Below are 20,600 nucleotides of genomic sequence, written 5' to 3' on the forward strand. Positions count from 1 at the left end.
TCTTGCGCAAGGGAGGCCTCGTCTGTGTCCAGCACGACAAAGAACCCCCCAAATGGTGGCCTCCTCTCGCTGCCTTTTATTGACAAACTTCAAACAATAGTTTACAAAACACCTCCCCCTGCAACCCCGTTTGGTTACATAGACAAGGACTGTATGTAAATGTATACACTGGGTGTGTGTGTGTGTGTGTGTGTGCGTGCGTGCGTGCGTGCGTGCGTGCGTGCGTGCGTGCGTGCGTGTGTGTGTGTGTTAGACCTCCTGCTGACCAAAGGGTCGTAAACCCAGGAAGCTTACATCAAAAGAAACAGATCTTTCAGATAGGATGTATCTACAATAAAACCTCCCCCAGCACAGAGTGGCTGGAGAGGTGGTCAGGATCAAAGAGATGGCTTTGATCCTACTGCTTAAACTAAGACTATACAAATTTAAGAAACACAATGGCAACATTCAACAATTAGACTTAACACATAGTGTTTTGAAAGCAGAGTTGTTTCACTAACCACACTCAAGCCTAATTACTGCCAGAAAATCATTTAAATAAAACCTATGTGACAAAAAGAATTTGAATAAAAGAGCTCAAAAAGCAAACACATCATGACACGATCTAACGAAACAGCTGAGAAACACAGTCATCGATCATTCTCAAAAGATGATCGATGACTGTGTTACAAAGACATTTCAAAGGACAGGTACTCCAGCGAGTACCAAAAATGAACACAAGGGCTCGTCTCATATTGGGCAAAAACATCTTGTTGATCCTCAGTGCTATGATGACATGGAACTATTTGGAAGGTTTGAGTCCTGTTACATCTGACATAAAGCTAACACAACATTTCATAGAAAGAACATCCCACTAGCACTCACACCTTAGTTGGTAGTGTGATGGTCAAGTTCAAGTTCAAGGTTCTTTATTTGTCACATGCATAGTTATAGAAGTATAACACACAGTGAAATGTAGCCTGACATGCTCCTCGACATGTGCAAAAAAATGGGGGGGTGTGTAGAGGAAGAACATTATATATATATATGTAGTATATACATTGGGTGAATGTGCAGTAGTAGCAGCAAGCAGGTGAATTCTGTACATTAATATAAATAGACATCTGACTATTTTACAGGATAGACAATATAAACATATTTAAAATTAAAGGAATTGAAATGTACATTGTGCCTTGGTTTAGTGTCTGGAAGAGTCCTGACTCAGTCAATTATAGATGATGTGAGCGGGCGGGTGTGTGTGTTTAGGGCACGGATGGCTTGGGGATAGAAGCTCCTCTTGAGTCTCTCTGTCCTTGCCCGGAAGATGCGGAACCTTCTACCAGATTGCAGAAGTTGGAACAGTTTGTTGCCAGGATGGGACGGGTCCTTCAGTATCTGCGCTGCTCTAGTCCGGCATCTCCTGGTGTAGGTGTCCTGAAGCGCGGGGAGAGCAATCCTGCAGCAGCGTTCTGCTGTACGGATCACTCTCTGGAGAGCTTTTTGGTCCTTCACACAGCTGTTCCCAAACCACGATGTCATGTTCTGTGTGAGGATGCTCTCCACAGCGCCTGTATAGAAAATCCTGAGGATCTTTGGAGAGACCCTGAATTTCCTCAGTTGTCGTAGGTGATACAGGCGCTGCCTAGCCTTTTTGGTCTGGACCTGAATGTGGGCGGCCCATGTCAGGTCTGAGGAGATGTGGACACCAAGATACTTGAAGGACTGCACCCTCTCCACTGGAGCTCCATTGATGATAATGGGCTTGTAGTCTCTGTGCTGACCCCTTCTGAAGTCCACCACCAGCTCCTTGGTCTTGCTGACGTTCAGCTGGAGGTGGTTGTCCTGGCACCACGATGCCAGATTCTTCACTTCATCCATGTAGGCCGTCTCATCATTGTTGGAGATGGCACCCAACACCACTGTGTCGTCAGCAAACTTCACAATGGTGTTGGAGCCATGGGTGGCCACACAGTATGAAGTGTAGAGGGAGTAGAGCAGTGGCGAGAGGACACATCCCTGAGGTGCTCCTGTATTGATGGTGATGCTGTTGGAGAAGCACCTGCCCACCCTCACCACCTGAGTTCTGCCAGTGAGGAAGTCCAACACCCATGCACACAGACGGCTGTTAAGTCCCAGATCCCTCAGCTTTGTGAACAGTCTGCAGGGCACTATTGTGTTAAACGCTGAACTGTAATCAACAAACAGCATTCGCACATAGTTACCCTGTTTCTTGTCCACATGGCTGAGAGTGGTGTGTAGGACGTGGGCGATGGCATCCTCTGTGGATCTGTTGGATCTGTAGGCAAACTGCAGCGGATCTGTGGTGTCTGGGATGGAGGAGGAGATGATGTTCTTCAGCAGCCTCTCAAACACCTTCATTACTACCGAGGTCAGTGCAACTGGCCGGTAATCGTTCAGGGATTAGGGTTTGCTGTTCTTGGGCACAGGGATGATGGTGGATCTTTTGAAGCATGTGGGGACCACAGACTTCGCCAGGGACTCGTTGAAGATGTAAGTGAACACACCTGCTAGCTGGTCAGCACAGCAGCGCAGCAGACGGCCGGTGATGCCGTCTGGCCCCGCCGCTTTCCTTGTGGTCACTCTCCTCAGTGCTGCTCGGACGTCATGCTCCGCGATGCTGGTCACCGGTCTCTCGCTGATGACATCACTGTCCTCGGTAGTCAGGCGGTAGATAGCATTAGCCGCCTGGCTAACCTCGAAATGGGCGTAGAACTGATTCAGCTCGTTGGTGAATGCAGAGTCAGCGTTGATCAGCGCAGTGTCCCTGGCTTTGTAGTCCGTAATGGTGCGTAGTCCGTGCCACATACTCCGTGTGTCGCCCTGGTGGAAGTGGGACTCCACACGTTCCCGGTACCGGCGTTTGGCATCTCTCACCGCGCGCCGCACGCCGTATGAGGCCGCTTTGTAGGCGCTCATATCGCCAGTGGCGAGACCCGCGTTGTAGGAGGCGGTCCTGGCGTTTACTGCAGTGAGGATCGATCTGTCCATCCACAGTTTCAACCACCGGTCTTGGACTGTTTTGCTGCTTTAGGACCTTACTTATGAAACTGTGAGTTCTGCTCTCTGCCAGAAAATCAGGAAGGGGACAAATACTTTTGGCAGCACTGTAGTTAGTGTTAGAACATAAGGTTCAGGAGACTTTTTTTTTTTATTCCTTCTTGATATATTTTTTTTCCAATTTAAATGAGTTTACTCATATTTTCCTCTAATATGTATTCCTATTTTGTGGAATATTCTTAACACGTTCACATTCACCTGCCCCAAGTGGAGAAGTTTAAGTATCATGGGTTCTTGTTCATGAGTGACGGGAGAAGGGAGATCGACAGATGGATTGGTGCTGTGGCCTCATTGATGCGGATACTGTACCGACCGGTCTGTTCTGTAGAAGTGAAGCTGAAGCTGAAGCTCCACATCGAAAGGAGCCAGTTGAGGTGGTTTGGGCATCTGACAAGGATGCCTCCTAGGTGAGGAGACAGTGCTATGTGAGATGCCTCCTCACCTCCGGTGTTCCAGGCATGTCCCAGCGGAAGGAGGCACCGGGGCAGACCCAGGACACGCTGGAGAGATTGTATCTCTTGGCTGGTCTGGGAACGCCCCTGGGTATTCCTGAAAGCATTAAATTTACTCCTACAGCAGGGGGGTATCAGTGTGGTCCTCTACATGAGGCTCATCTGGTAGATGCCCGTGGATTTATTGTTAACACGTTCACATTAGGCTCAAGACAAATCAGACCCACAGATTACAATGTTAGAACTGCTTACTGCCTTGAAAGTATAAGAAAAAGTCTTTGGTTATTTAAGTTATTGTAGAGCTGTGGTCACTCTAATCTTTTGAGCTGATTGTAACCTACAGCAAATACTTTAACTCAGTGTCATCTGACAAAATTATACACCTTTGTTAAACATGATAGCTGTGTGGTAGTGACTCAAAGTTAGAAGCAACGCAACGTCTGTCAGTCTTTTCTGCTAGGTTGTTATTTGAGGAAAAAGTTGCTAAAGAAATAAGAAAAGTAACTAAATGTTGAACTAAGTTTGCAACAGTGAGCTAAACTGAAATGGGAGAGAATGTTAGAAACAAAGTTGTTACTTTGTTCTCATGTACACCTCCAGAGAGTGAACAGTGGGAGCAAGTGATCTGTTACAGAGCAGTGCTGACTATAGATTACACAGTGTTGGAGTCAAATTGTTAAATGTTGTCATTGTGTTACTTAAATTTGTAAGTCTTAGTTCAAGCATGATCAAAGACATTCCTTTGTCTCTGACCACCTCTCCAACCAGTTTGTTGGTAAATGTATTTTTATAGCGCTTTACTAGTCCCTAAGGACCTCAAAGTGCTTTACACTTTCAGTCATCCACCCATCGGTGATGGCAAGCTACATTGTAGCCACAGCCACCCTGGGGCGCACTGACAGAGGCGAGGCTGCCGAACCCTGGCACCGGCGGGCCCTCTGACCACCACCAGTAGGCAACGGGTGAAGTGTCTTGCCCAAGGACACAACGACTGAGACTGTCCGAGCCGGGGCTCGAACCGGCAACCTTCCGATTACAAGGTGAACTCCCAACTCTTGAGCCACGATCGCCATGGGGGAGGCTGCAGTGTTTTATTATAGGGACATCCTATCTGAAGGTTCTGTTTTCTTGGTTAGTAGGCTTCCTTCTTTTATGACCCTTTTGGTGAGCAGGAGGTCACACAAACGCACCCCCAAACACAAACACACACACTCACATGCATACACACACACATACACACACATACAGCTGCTTGCACATACATACACACATAGTACCTTATCTTTTGTAACCATAGGGGGGGTTTACAATGGGAGGTGCTTGTGTGTACTGTAACTGTTTTCAATAAAAGGCGGCAAGGAAGGCTTTTTATTTGATGCTGGCTAGGAGACAGGTGAGGAGCGTTCAGCTCCAAGAGCCTCGTTCCGACCAGTCTCCCTTGCTAGCAAGTAAAAGCTGTTCGTCTTGTTTCCTTGCTTGTCATTAACGGGAATAAGTTTCTAAACCAGCGAGGCCTGTGGAAGCGCAGACCCAACACCTAGCTGTGTTTACATTTTCACATTTAAAAAAAGAGTGCGTAACAGAATTGTAAAGTATGTGATCATCTAGAGTTTGTTGTATCATCAAAAGATTCAGGTATGTGAAGAAATCTCTGTGTGCAAGGGATAAGGCTGTGATCTTCAGGCCTTCAGGCAGCTCAGCATTAAAAACCGTCATGATAGTGTCATGGAAATCAGTGAATGAACCCATTTTCTGGGATCATAGTTCACCATGCCATCCACAAATGCCTGTTGAAGCTCTTTGACAGTGGTCCCCAACCTTTTTTGCGCCACGGACCGGTTTATGTCCGACAATATTTTCACGGACCGGTGTCGCAGATAAATACAACAAAATAAAACCAGTACCTGTACCAAAAAATAAGATTTATTCATAACACATGGGAAAAGAGCCAGGGAAACCGAGTTAACGATAAAAACGATTTAAAAAAATAACGCTAAAAACCGATAAAAATCCTGAAAACCATAAATTTCACACCCGAGCCTCAACTCTCGTGGTACCAAATGACTCACGGACCGATACCGGTCCGTGGCCCGGGGGTTGGGGACTGCTGCTCTTTGATACAAAGTAGTCATATTTCAACATGATGCAGAAACACTGCTATCTTCTCTGAGCCAAAGTTAATTTAAAATGAACTGCGGAAAACTGTTCTGTGGTCAGATGAAGCAGAATTTTAAATTCTCTCTAAAAAAATTGGATTCTTCATCATCCATGGTTTGTTATCAGTAAAGCCTGCATCTCTGGTATGGAGATGTATCAGTGCCTGTGGAATTGGCAGCTTGCATATCTGGAAAGGCTCCATCAATACTTAGAGGTATGCACAGGTTTTAGAGCAACTTATACTCCCTTCGAACAGTGAAGGCCTTGCATGTTTTAGCAAGACAAAGTTAAACCACATAGTGCATCTTTTACAACAGCATGGCTTTGTAGTAGAACAGTGCAGCTGCCTGCCTGCAGTCCAGACCTTTCACCAGCAAAACAGAAAAGAAAACACAGAAACAAAGAAAATATGACCCAGGCAGCTAGAACCCTCTATCAGATCAGAATGGGACAACACTCGTCTTCCCAATAAGGATGTTCACAGGCTGTTGTTTAAAGCAGATGGGATGCTACACAGTGTAAACATGGAGCTGTCCCAACGTTTTTTTTTTTGCACTGCCAGAAAGTTTCAAAATGAGCAACATGAAATAGTAAAAAGACTCAGCGTAAACATTTGATATACTTGTGTGTTTTATTGTCAATAAAATGTGTTTTTGAGATTTTCAAATTACTGCTTCCTGTTTCTTATTTAAATTTTACACAGATTAAAAGACAAACACTTTGTTTGTACCTTCACCGTGACAGGAAATCCAAAAAGCAGTCCTAATATCCAGCAGAAACTTTTTGTCATGTGTGTAGGTCCATGTGTAGGCGGCTGGTGTATTTCAGGGATCAGTGGTGCTTATTTCTTTTCTTAAAAAAAAAAAAACTCTGAAAAAACTGAACACAAACCCTCTGAGTCAAAGCCATTCCCATATCAAGCGAGTGCAGCGTTTGTGTGATTTCAATCACTTCTCTGTGTGAGTCGACGCTGCCTGCTGCTTTGTCGTTATTAATGACTCTGAGCAACTTCCTTATCCCGTCCTCTCCTTTTTTTGTTAAGTCTGTTGCAAATGGATTTGGCCCGTTTCTGTCTGTGTGTATAGCCGCACTTCTGTGCGTGTGTGTGTCAGGGGAGATAAATGGCCGTATTAGTCAGAGTTCCTCGATGAAGTGATCTGATGGAGCAGAGGCAGACGACTCTGGTACGAGTCTGTTCACTCACTGACACCCAAAGGGTTAACTTAAGTTAGATTAATGTCTTTAATTAAGAGTCAGTGACTGTGGAACCATAAATGTGTAGTGTGTGTGTGTGTGTGTGTGTGTAAAAGGGACAGTAGGATCATGACGTGTGTGTTGTTCTGGTTGTTGTCACTCATGCATGCTGCTCACTGCTTAACCTTGCCACTGTCCTATGCAAACTAAGTGATGGATGCGTCAATTTTTCCCAACACACACACACACACACACACACACACACACACACACACACACACACACACACACACACACACTCAAAAGAAGTTCTTTGTTTTTCCTCCCTCTGTCCCACACCTCTTCCATTTCTTTCTCCTCTCTAACTTGCTAATCTCTAACTCCTTCACCTCTGCCCTGCCTCTCTTCATCCTTTCCATCTCCCTGCTCTGCCGCATTGATTTGACTTTAAAGTCGCGCTGATTTAATTCCAGTCCTTTACCATCTGTGAAATTTACTCTTAAACTCAGATCCCCCTCGACCGCCCGCCTCGTCCCTGCACCTCCTGTCTCTCCACCGTGTGAGCCTCGTTATCGTCTCCATAGTCTTTCACCAGCCTTACCTCTGTTGTGCTCAGCCACCACAGGGTTCAAAGCAAATACCATCATCGCCACACGATGAAATGTCGTGCAAGCTATGAGATGTATGTAAATGTATGTAAATATCTTTCAATAGACCATACAGGCCTGTAAGGTATTAAATAGAGTGATGCGTCGTTTGTCTCCCTCGCTGTCGCCTGCCCACTCGCTTTCCCTCTCTCTCGCTCTCCCTTTTCAAAGCAGACATTTAGTTAATTACATAAATTTTGTGCAAATGTCAGTAACGGTAGAAAATACCATCCCCAGTGAAAATCAGATCTGTTCTGTGCACTTTACCATCATCGGTTATTATTTATATCTGTTGCTCTTGGAAATAAAATAAAAAATGGAAAGAAAGCAGTAACAGAACCTAGCGAGTCGGAGCGGGATTGGCTGTCGCTTCCAGGAGGAGTTTGTTTTTTAAATCTCATACTGTGTTAATATCTCCCTACTTGAGTGAAATGTTCAGAATTTAAAGAGTGACAAATTAGATCGTCAAAGGGACTTGGATGTACTTTCAGTAATGCATACCAGCAAAATCTTGTTTATGGTCATTGCCTCGACTGTTGCACATGCAGACTGCGACAGCCGCACCTCCATTTCAATGTACTAATGGCTGCGCTACACACCCCAGGTTACGAAAAGCGAGACGTACACAACCATACAAAACGACACTAAAGCGTGGTGCACACCAGCAGTTATGACTTAGCTTTTCACGTCACTCACATTCACGAGGTCGAAAAATGGCACACATAAACTAAGCATTAGACCAAAGGCCTGCAACAGGCACAATGACTGACACCTGTGGGGTATACAGCGAAGGAAGTTCAATACAGCCAGGCTTTCTTTGGATCAGCTGCTGTGACAAAACCTGAAACCCAGTGAGGGATAATGGATATCACAACGTTGGTTATCAGCGTTTTCGGCTATCCAAGCTTTCTATTTCTTCCTCACATGAAAAGAGTTGTTTTGTGCACCATGTGACTCTTCTTCCACTTCTTCCACACAAAATAATCCCTGTCAGTTCTGCCTACGCCAGTCAGAGATGATGACGATGATAAAATAGTGAAGTAGAAAAACAGTGTTTTTTAAGCTGTTATTTTTACTGCAGTAGTTCTGAAAAATCAAAGCACAGATTAAAAATGATGAGTTTGCTCATTAGAAGCTGCGCATTAGTAACACAACCGAAACTATAAACTGGATATATTTAAACATCAAACGTTACTTTCATAGTCTACCAAAGGTGTGTAAATTGCTTTAGTTTGTCAGCACATCAAAATAAAATTAATTATTCGACTTATTGAACAGGTCTTCTTGCTGTGTGAATGTATGTAAAACATTTATACATTTTTGCATCACTTCCATTGACAGTGTTGGGCTTCATTTGGCGGTGTTAGTAACGTGTAACTCAACAAACTGCACATGTAAACTGTATTTCCTTAGCAGAGAATCTATACTGCAGAGAATCAGTGAAAACATGAAGCTTCCTGCTGGTTTTGAACTGAAACTCAATATAAATAAAACTCTGAACAGGTTATATGTTCATAGACATACGTTACCATGGTGATTTAGCCAGTTTAAAAAAGAGGATAAATTTTTGTGACACTGAAAACTTTAAGCTCAACATAGCTTGCTAACCCAATAATCATGATTCTTAGTACACCCCAGTGCTCTGCACTTGCTATTTAACTTCCCCAGATATCGACACTGTGTCAAGCTGTGTCCCCTTTTCTGCTTCTACGAACACATTTAATAGATAACACTGTCTATTAAAACCGAGAAAGGCCATTCGTTACAATCTTTCACTGATTAAGCTGTTCTGTTGACACATGCTTTACTGATGTGAACATGGAAGACTGTTGTTACGGTGATGCTGCTGATAAATATTTTAATACTAAGATTCAAAAGGTCACTGTCTTTATTGTTTTTGTTTTTTTCTCACCTCTGCAGGTAAGGCGCTGTGGCTGGCTAAGAAGACATCTCGCAGTGGCAACCCCTGGGTCTCAGTGCTGATCTCCTGGTTCCTAGTGCAGGTTAGTAGTGATAAGCAAATCAGTATCAGCAGATAAGTGCAACTTTATATCACGTCAAGCAGTACTGCTAAATAACTGTAAGTAAATGTTTTGTAATCAGTGTGTGGGCTGAGGAGAAAAGAGTCTAATGTTAGAGTTTGTCCCGTCAGCTTCATGTTTTGTACAAATCCAAATGAGGAAACATGTTTTGAATAGCAAAATTAAAAGCAAAGGAATGCTGTGTCAAAAATAAGAGCTTCAGTGATCAAACGTCCAAACAAGACAACACTAGCCTTAGACTTGGCTTTCAATATTTCACTGAAATCAGTAACATTCTTCTACGAGAGATATAATTCTCAGTACATAAGGAAGGTAGAGAACCTTCAAACAAGCCAATATTATTTCTGTATAATTAATGCAAGGTTGGCAAGGTAGAGGGACAAAATCATCGGGAATTCCTGTTGTTTGGATTGTTCAGTGTTTTTCAAAGAAACTTTCCTCAGGCAAGAAGATCAGAAAGTCCTCTCTCCCTTCAAACTAAACTTATTCATTCACCAGTTCAGCCTGAGCAGTTTGATGTCTTTGTTTTCTATCACCGCTCAATCTGCATCCACGCACACCTGTCATAGTGCTGCTTAAATTTGTGCATTTGCATTAAACAAATGGCACCTGAAGTCAGTTATTCTGTCGACTAATGCGTTCCAAAGGCGTGCTTCTGCATCACTAAAGTCTCTTTGGTTTAATAGAGTTCAGTGAATTTTCCAAAAAAGCACAACTTACTTACTTTAAGTAGTTTTACTGTGTTGATTGGTAGGTGAGGATGCTGAAATTTCCTTTCCTTCCCCGTCTTTTATTAATAACACTTTAAAATTTTTGATAGACAAAGAGATATAAATAAATAGAGAGACAGGCAGACAGGCTGTGGGATTTGCAGAGGATAGCAGCTGGAAGGAAAACGGATCAAGATGAAGTGCGTTCACTTTTGTAACATGGTTACAGACTGCTACCACAGAGGCAGTATCTGTCAGATATCTGACAGTTTATAATGTTATTCATAATTGCTGCAGGCATTTATGTCCCTTTAGATTAAAGTGGACCCATTATGTGTTTCTTTATTTTTCTGTCATATATATTTTGTTACAATGGTGGCTGCCAAAGTTTCAAATCGGGAGGCCAGTGGATGTAGATGTAATCCCTGTGAGCCAAAAGGTCAGGCTTCAGACTTCTCACTTCATTTCTCCAATCTAGGAAGAACATCTATCCCTCCGTCTGCTCATTTTTTTGCCACTTTTCTGGATCCAGGAGCACAAGTCTAAGCAGAGAGGCAGAGAACTTTCCTCCCTCAGCTCTTCTGAGGGGGCTAGCGAAAAAGATGTAGTCCCTCCAGTGGGTCTTGGGTCTGCCCCTGGGCCTCCTCCCAGTTGGATATGCCTGAAACACCTTGCATAGGAAGGACAAAGGAGGCAACCTAGTCAAATGCCTGAACCACTCGAACCCCCTCCTTTCAGTGCGGAGGATAACGTCTCCACTCTGAGCTTCTCCCAAATGGTCGAGCTCATCGTCCTGTCTCTAAGGGAGTGGTCAGCTCATGGCCATAAGTGAGGGGAGGAATGCAGATCAACTGTTAAATGGACAGATTCACCTTCACTCTCTCTTCACCATCGCACATTGAGCCCATCTGTCGACCTGTCAATACAGCCCCCCCCTCTTCACTTTCCTTTCTACTATCATTAGCATGGTGTTAGTCTTCAAACCAACAACCCACTTCACTTATAGTGTCACAGTTGTAAATAAAACACAACCACATTAGTATGTTGTAACATGCATACTTATTTCTTTATGCTGAAACATAAAAGCTATTTCAGACACGGTTACTCAGGAGACTACAATACGAAGCTGCAGCTGACAAACAGGTGGCAGGTGGTGGCTGCCGTTACATTTTGTCTTTCTTCACACTTGGACCAATCTATGACTGCATGGATGAACCTTTCTTCAGCCTGATGGGGCTCACATTGAGTCTTTGCTGTTAATTCCCACCGCAAGCACCAATATCATACCAATAGCGTGGAAGTGTGCTTTTTAGGGCTTTGTTAAGCAGATGTTTAGTTCAAGTTAATCAAGATAATCAGGTGTAAAAGGCTGTCAAATGAATTCAAAACCTTTAAGTGGAATTAACATTATACAACTTAATCCTTTCAATTCCTTTAAGCCTTCAGCTTCACAGTATAAAATACAAACTATTTAGAACTGTCCAAGAATAAAAATAGGGAGGTGGAAAACATTCAGAAGCATTTTTGACAAGCAAAATTATAACTAAACAAGAGTAACTTATCATCTAATCGATTCACTTCCCATCTGGGTTCATTACTAGCAACAACCTGGTGTGTAGGTGATTAAAGTATAGAGGCAGCGCAAACCGAACAAGACTGAACAATATCAGAGCAGCTGAATGGGAAAAACTGGCACTTTTTTCCCACTCTGACCAAAAGACAGCACATAGTGTTTTTCTCTTCTATTGTGTCACCTAAGTGGAGGAAAGAAGCCAATTTAGACCAGGAGAAAATATTGGCAGAGTAGAGGAGGGTGGGGATAGAGATGAAGAGCAGGCGGAGGATCTTAGGAGCAAATAGGCCTGACTAAACCATCATTATCAGAGGTGAGTGTTAAAGGCTGAATGGCTTGTCATTATTTGCGCCCTCTCTTTTTCTCACTCGCTGTCCCCCTCTCGTCCCCTTCTCTTCATCTCCGGCACTCTCCAGGAGCGGAGGAGGTGCAATTAGATGGAAATCGTTAGCTGCGTCGCTGCTGCTGCCATCATCAGAAATCATTGACTCCTGTCCTCTTTCTCTCTGCCTCTTCCTCCACCATTTGAATGATTCACTGATGACAAAAGTCTGATTGTAATCTTGCCTTAAACTCTCATGTGCTGCGGGATTGAAAAGGAAGGAGGAGGGAAGAGGGCGGCAGGGGCCTTGCTTTATTGGACTTCTAAGTAAAGGAGAAATGGTCGGGGAATGCAGGGAGAGAAAAGTATAAATGGTTGAAGAGAAGACTGAAGAGCATAGGGTTGGATGGTGATCTGACAATATAGGCTGCAACCCAAGAAAAATAAATGGTATGTATGTCACTTCCAAAGGACGTCAATAAACTTGGCAAAAACAAAGCAAGATGAACCGGACAAAGCCGCAACAGCCTGGCACTTCCTCCTTATGCTGGTCATCAACTTTGTCACACACTGCTGTGTGATGGCGTCCCACTCTTCAACCAGCATTTGTCATATGTCAACCAACATGGTTGTGTTGAACGCTCTGGCTATAACAGTACGCCCAAGCTGATCCATAGTTTTAATTCTACTGTCCAGCACTAATCGGGCACTGATGTGTTGTTGGGACAACTTAAATTGTTGTTGTTGGATTCAGTTCCAGCTTTCATCACTGTTGATGCTTGACTAGTCATTTTTACACTGCCGGTGATGTTTGATAATGTTTGACCACAGTTTTAGGCTTAAGTTTTAGGCTGGTCCTACAGGCCGGGCGTTTGGTTTCAAATAATCTCAATGGAATCTAAAATCTTGTTAAGAAACGTGACAGATGTGAACATTTTTGATGACTCGTAGGCAATTCAGATGGATACAGACCTGTCGATAGCCACCAGGTGTTCTCCAGCCGGTAATCGTGAATCTTGAGATATAAGAGTTGAGGGTGGCTATGTTATGGACATGGATGCAAATTTAATCTGAAATGACTGCTGATGGAATCCGTGTTAATATAAAACAGTTGTTTGAGTCTTTAACAGACGATGGGAGAAAGCAGAGCTCTGTACAACAAACATCTTTCCCCTTTGTTGGTGTAGAGGAACATTGCCTCCTTGCCTCTGTGATGTCTTTGTTTTTGATGCACAGTTTGACTGATGTCAGTTATACTTTGCTCCCTGGTTACCTTACACACAAGGAAACTCCAGAGTTTGGGACCAGTACCGGTCCAATCGTTTGACATTCTAGTCTGTATTTGAGTGTTAACGTGATAGGATCATTTTACGTTTTATAAATACTAATATAATAAATTGTAGACTATGTCTTCATAGTCAAGTTATTTTATAACCCTCTTGAATGAAAGGTGAAAGTCTTTAATTCTTGATTGTTTTAGTTCAAATTCACTGTGGTGTTGTACCGAATTGTCTCTGTCCTAACTGATGGACCCGGCTTTCTGCATCTGGACTCAAATACACACTCTAGAATGTGCTGTATGATTGTTACCTGTAATGCTTAGCCATGTCTGGAAAAGCACAGTTCTGTAGTAAAAAGCATTACTCAGCTTTTTCCACTTTATTCTTTTTATTTAATAAAAACGTGTGTGTGAGCCTTTACACTGCAAGGACCTGTGTGGCAATTAATGCACACTGCTCTCCAGTAAAAACAGTCTTTTAAATCAGCGCATAATAGCGGGATGGTGTGTGTATGCACACACAAACGCAACTCATTCACACTCAGTTGGTGTGCTGTCAGAGCGGTTGTACATGCAGGCCTGTGTCTGAGTTAATGGCTAATTAATGCTCTGGTAGAGCCAGCTCCCACGGGTGCACTGAAGAGACACCCACTGACTTTGACTGTCAGAGGTCAGCAGTGCTCCCTCACACACTTTCTCTTTTTCACTTGTCTTCCTCTCTCTTCTTTGTCTTCCCCCACTTCTCCAGCCTCACTGCTCCCTCGGTGCATGGTGACCTGTTCTCCCCGCCTGTCAATAATGTGACATCATTAATTTCAACTCCCCACCGTTACATTTTCTCCCCCCTCTCTCTTTCTCAGTGTACATCTGCCTTATGGTGGCTGCTATCTCCCCTCCACACATACCAATAATATATCCTTGAGCTCATGAATATGTTCCCCAACTCTGGAGAAGTTTCTCAGTAGCAAATCATAAAACACACAATAAAAGGAGAGAGAGAGAGGCGGTGTTCTGTGTTTGTACAGTACAGCAGTTACCTCCTTGGTCTGTGCAATCAGGCCCTGCAGCTCACAAACACATATAAAAAGCCCACTCCATGATGATGAAACGACTGCAGGAAATGTTTCATTCGGCACAGACGAGCTAATGACGGTCTTTACCTGAAAGATTTACATGTGCTGTTTCTCCACCAAAGTGAAGGTGAGGTGCTTGAGGAACGGAAGGTAGCAGTGGGGAAGATATCCATTTCTGACAATTTAGTCGTGTTCGCGCCACAATTCAACAGAGATTGTTGCAAATGAGTGTAATTTACACACTGAATGAACAGCTAAGCTATGGTTTGCGTGATGGTGATAATGTGTTGTGAAAGTAGCACACATGTATTACTGTGACAGAGTTTTGTTCAAATGAGGGATAGTTGAGCTGAGGAGGGGGGTGATCATGTGTGTTTATTTTTAAAGTGTAGTTTCACGTCAAATACATCTGAGATATCTGCTTGTAATATTCTCTTGGATGTAGATACAGTTGATATTTACAACCATGAAGTGCAACATAGAATAAATTAAATAAATGTCACACATTGAGTGTTATTTTATAGTTTTGATGTCCTACACGTTGTTGCAAATAATAAAATAAAGAAATGGAGAAGTAGTTTCCATCTTAAGAAGTCTCTCAAAGTAGAATGGGAGCCAGAACCTGAACCATCCCGTAGCTGTGCTACTAAAGGCTCAGATTGTTTGCCTCCCTTTTCCACTCCTGTTGCTCAATGTTCACTGCCCCAGTTGGCCGTCGCAGACCCTGGTTCTGCAAAAGGTTTCTTCCTATTAAAAGAGCGTTTTTCTTTCCCACTCATGCCAAGTGCTGCTAAAAGGAGATCACTTCATTTTGGAGTCTTCTTTCTAATACTGTAGAGTGCTTAGCTTGCAATATGTACTGCTGTAAGGTAGCTGTTGTTGTAAATTTTCTCTTTATAACTAAAACTGAATTGAAGTGAATAGAATAAAAAGTTTGAAGCATTTACAGAAAGAGCAGGAAACCCTCAGAATTGAGTTTTCAGTTTAGCACAGTTGTCTGTGAAGCTTTTAGCTACTTATAATTTAATAATGATTTGAATTTCTGATCTTAAACTTTGCTATCAGCATTTAGTGGCACATTCTGCAACTTGTAGTTTGAGACAAGCAAGTAAAGTGAGTATTAGTCTTATAATTGACACATTTTAATATTTACTCCTAGCAGCTCGTGGCTCAAAGTCAAGAACAACATAATTTGGTATAAAATTCAAATTGTGCTGTAGCTTTGTGTATATAACTTAGCCTTTTGCATTTCTGGTCTAAATGTAGGTTTTTCTTTTTAAATAAATTTTTGGTTAGATGCCTGAAATTATGACTGCTTTAGGCATTTTCACATTTTATTTTCCACCATTTAATAAATATGTAAATACCCCATTTTTGGCTTTTGTGTTTTAGGGAATAAGATGGCTAACAAAAGGCTAAATGAGCGTTCATAAGTTGCCCGGGATATTCTACATCATCACATTTAACACAGAGATGACCTGTGACAGTCATTCAAAAAATAATGTTTTTTCTTTCACGGCTTAATAGTAGTGTGTTAATTCTAGGTTGATTACAGGGTACTGGTAAAACGAGGGAGAAATATATATTTAAAAGAAGATGCATATGCAGCAACAGTCTAATACTCCAGTATCCAAAATGACCATTTCTAGTCCAAACATTAAGCTATGTCATTGTGATTTATTATGCTAAGTAAACTGTTGTCAGGTGAAACAGTCGAAGCTTTTACTATCTTTATTCGTGACTTCCCCGTCCAAATATTACTCGCAGTGAATTGCATAGAGCCTTGTTCACACATTCTGATATCAGGGAACATGGCAGGGAGCAGGGCTTATAATGAGGTCATCATTTCCCTGCTCCATTAGAAGTCAACTAGTGCACCTCTGTAAGAAAGGGTGAGTCTCATACATCTATGTGCTGTCATTATTATTAGATGTACGGCTCTCCCCCTGAATCGGCCACTGAGAATATAAAGTGCAAGCGGATGTGGCTGTTTTGTCACGTAGCTGCCATAGCTAACATAGCTGCCTGTCTGAACAGCAGGCTTGATACCATCTTAATTAAAACTCAACATTAGCCTCAGTAAGTGGCTCCCAAAGTGGAGCCAGATGACCACCTGTGGTCCTTCCAAGATCCCCAGAAAAGTGTAGAACAGTTTAGTTTAACGGTGTCTTGCTCCCTAGATGCTAGTCTAATCTATCCTTTATGTCACCTCTTTGCCACAGTGGAGCTAGATAATCATATCTCACAGCAAAAAGGTTTCTTGGGACCAAAACTCAATTATCTAGGGATCCTTGGCTTGAAAATGTATGGAACCTCTGCCCTTGTTAAGACCTCACTTTAAAGCCTCTGAGACGTTTTAGCTCCAACAATTCTCTGATTGCTGGTATTATTTTATATATTTATTTTTGGTTATTTTATATTTTTGGAAAATATCCAGCTAAGAGGCAAACAAAGCTCAGATGTATCAGAGCAGCTGACATGGCTTTAACTTCATATTTTAGATTTTTGGAAGTGAAAAGTTGTTAGGCGCTGGAAAAAAGTCATAAAAAAAGAATAAAATGCACTGTTCTGACTGTAGAATGTAGTATTGCTCTAAATGCTAATCTCTTCTCTGTTTGTCTTCCCCCTTCTTTCCCTGCTTCTTTGTTTCGGTCATTCTAGCTGGTCCTGTTTTCAGGGAAGCTCAACACCATCGCCAGCATTGTGACCATTTTCTTCCTGCTGGTGTACGCTGCTGTGGACTTGGCTTGTCTCGCCCTAGAATGGGCCTCGGCACCTAATTTCAGGTACACACACGTCTGGTAATTTACACACACATGTAGACAGAGATTCTGTGCCATAATAAAAGCTCATGGCTTTCTTGCACATGTTCTCCATCACTTTTTCCTGACTCACTGAGCACACTGCGCTCCCCATTGTATTTTTTTCCCTCTGCTATTGTTTATGTATATGTGTATTTGGAGGTGGTTGTTTGCCAGTTGGATGCTGCTATAGCGACGGTGTACTAATTAAAAGACATAAAACTGGCCACTGCTTATAGCCCCATATTGGACAGGGACTGACAATAAAACTGTTTGTTTTTGTGGAGGCGCAGCCTGAACTGGATGCTCAAGCTACAGCGTGTGGAGATGCTTAGAGATTTAAATTTACAATGTTTGTGGAGTGTGTGTGTGTGTGTGTGTGTGTGTGTGTGTGTGTGTGTGTGTGTGTGTGTGTGTGTGTGTGTGTGTGTGTGTGTGTGTGTGTGTGTGTGTGTGTGTGTGTGAGAGAGAGAGAGTGTGTGTGCTGTGTTTGTATTCCTAGGATGCTTGCAGTGATTCTGATTTATAAAAGCTCCTGGAAACCATTCTCACATAACAGTAGCACAACTCTGTGTGTGTGTGTGTGTGTGTGTGTGTGTGTGTGTGTGTGTGTGTGTGTGTGTGTGTGTGTGTGTGTGTGTGTGTGTGTGTGTGTGTGTGTGTGTGTGTGTGTGTGTGTGTGTGTGTGTGCATGCACATCCCTGTCTCAATGACATCATGACACAGCCAGGCATTTGATTCGATCTGCAACTTTTTATGACTCATTTCATATTTTCTTTGTGAGGTGTTGATGGTGTCACACGAAAAATCTCTTGGAAAATCCAATAACCTGTATTATTGTGTTTTTTTATTTTTTTATTTTAAAGATTCATACTTTCTCCGCTGGCTGTGAAATACATTTCCAATGTGTTAACTGCCACTGTTTTTATTTGTTATGGGGGAAATGGAACTGTTTAAAAACCACACATCGCTTTATTGTTGTGACAAATTGCCTCCAGCGCTGCATTTGCCGTTATATATTCCTCTGCAGTGATAGTTGGAAATGAGGCAGAAGACATGTTAGAACACTTCTGCCCATATCAAGGACACATCAGTCAAGTGAAGCCGAAATCGGGATACAGCAGCAAACGTCAAACATACTGTATGTGAGGAAAAACAAAGAGGTTGATAAGTAATTCGTGTAATATTGGATCTGGGCGCAGTGGGATTTATTCAGCTGTTCTCTGAACATTTAGGTGCACAATATGAGTGGATTAAACTGATGGCTGCATATTGGAGCTGAGCACCACAATTATACTCCTGGAGAGCAGTTTAGGCATTGAATTCGTCACTTAAGGACATTCACACAGAAAGAGAGCACTTGTAAGATGATGTTCTTCAACAACAGTTGCTTCTATTTTCGATATTGAATGGAACCATTTATTCGCAATAGAACTATTGATCGGGACTCGGTGAAGGTCGAAGATGAAGCGATGCCTAGGAAAATAACAGAGAAATATCATTAGGTGCCCCTTCAGTGAGTCTGTCTGTCCTGTGGATGAACTCCCAACTCCATTGTACTGCATTGCAATAACAGTAGCTATGCTAATTGTTGTTCTGTTTTGCAGTATTGGTTCACATGGCGTAGCAACAAATGAAGCGGGCTTTCACTTACTGAAGCTCTTGTTCGCTCGACCCTGCAGCTTGCATTAAATCTTGTATCTCTAAAGCAGCAGAGATACAATCATTGCCAGCTGTTGTCCATGATGTTGGTGTTTGAGTGTGTCCGACTACAGTACAGCATCCTCTAGGGAGACAGCTGAGCTGTAAGGATTGCCACAGACTTTATCAGGGGTATAAGCTAGCTAGAAGCTGGCTAGTTAACAAAATAATTGCATGGGGATTTTTCACAAATAAACTGATTAAAAAAATAGAACTAAAATTTTACTAAACTTTTTGCCAAATACTAATAAAAAAAACTGATATGTCAGGAATCCCTCTGGTGATATTGTTTAGAGGCATGTGGCATGTTTTTTTCCAGCTTTTTCTTGCGTGCATACAATGTGTATTTACTGCAATCACAACAGAATAAGTCCATATCTATAAAATACCTAAGAATGTGTTCATAACTGCTTTGAATAGACTGATGTCCAGGCCCTTAAAGTGCAGAATTAAAAGTCTGTGTCCGTGAGAGAAAATTTTATTTGCCAGCATGTTGATGATTTTTCTGTAGGTCTCAGATAACTACAAAGAAGCAGCAGAAATATAGACAGATAGCAAGTGTCTTTAGTAACGTGTTTGACCTTAAAAATCTCAATCTGAAATCCCCATTTCTGAATATTACCTGCTGAGTCAAATGAAGTCAGTATGGCACAGAAAGGTTTTAGAAAGCTTCACGGATATAAAAGCATATTAACATGAAAAAAGGCAAGAAATCCAAACAAAGATTTTATATAAAATGTACATAAACAGAGACCCTGAGAAACAGAGACATGAAGCGAAAGAGAGACAGAAGCAGAAAAATGCAGAGAAATAACAGAAGGCTGATCTGATACTGATGAAGAAACTGTGCATCTGTTCTGTAGCTGTCTGCTCACTGAAGCTAGCTGAAGCTTCTCCTCTTAGACTTGGTAATCGCGACTTAGTAAGAACATCAGTTAAAAATGCACCTTTAATAGCTTCTTGTAAGTATCATTCAAGTTTGCTTCCCCAATATTTTAAGTTTGGCTATATTCCAGAAAGATAAAAAAAAAAAAGCTACTTCCTCTTTTTATCTCTGGAAACTGCTGCACGACCAACATTTCAGCACTGGAGGATCTAAGCGTGTGAGTCGGTGCTTAAACATGACAGACTGTCAGAAATGTAGCGTGATCTGAGGCCATTTGAGGTTTATATTCTGTAGGATACTTAGAGGTCAGTGAAACTCTGTTAAAATGGAGCTGATGTCCTCTTTATTTTGGTAATAGCCTTACTACAGAGTTCTGAATAAGCTCCAGCAAAAGCTACTGAAGCTTTGGAAATTCACTCAAAAGCATGTCTTCTATGGGGGAAAGTTTTCACTTTAAATTTTGGCAGAAATGTTTCAAAGCTGCGATTCCTTCATCGGTATTCTTCCAAATTAGCAATGGCTAACTGCCACAGGAGTGCACTGTGGACACCAGTACACACTGTATACTTTAGTGAACAACGGGTTGCTCAAAAGTGAGTGTGAGAGAATAAGTAGCTTTGAGTGTGCCACACTCAGTACCAAGTGTTTCCTCTGGTGCCCTCCATATAGAGTGCTGTGTGCTATCTGCTCATGCCTCGTTATCAAT

At 42.3% G+C, this 20,600-nt stretch overlaps 1 protein-coding gene across 1 annotated transcript in view; it reads left to right on the top strand.

Moving 5' to 3' along the window:
• The window catches only part of LOC113035853 (solute carrier family 12 member 9), an 81,774-nt gene that overhangs the window by 32,672 nt on the left and 28,502 nt on the right, over positions 1–20,600 (top strand). The window contains exons 8-9 of the mRNA XM_026191630.2: positions 9,428–9,510; positions 17,168–17,292. Of these exons, the coding sequence (XP_026047415.1) occupies positions 9,428–9,510; positions 17,168–17,292 (208 nt within the window). The remainder of the gene's footprint in view (positions 1–9,427; positions 9,511–17,167; positions 17,293–20,600) is intronic.

Source organism: Astatotilapia calliptera, chromosome 14, assembly GCF_964374335.1.
Source record: "Astatotilapia calliptera chromosome 14, fAstCal68.1, whole genome shotgun sequence".
Classification (NCBI taxonomy): domain Eukaryota; kingdom Metazoa; phylum Chordata; class Actinopteri; order Cichliformes; family Cichlidae; genus Astatotilapia; species Astatotilapia calliptera.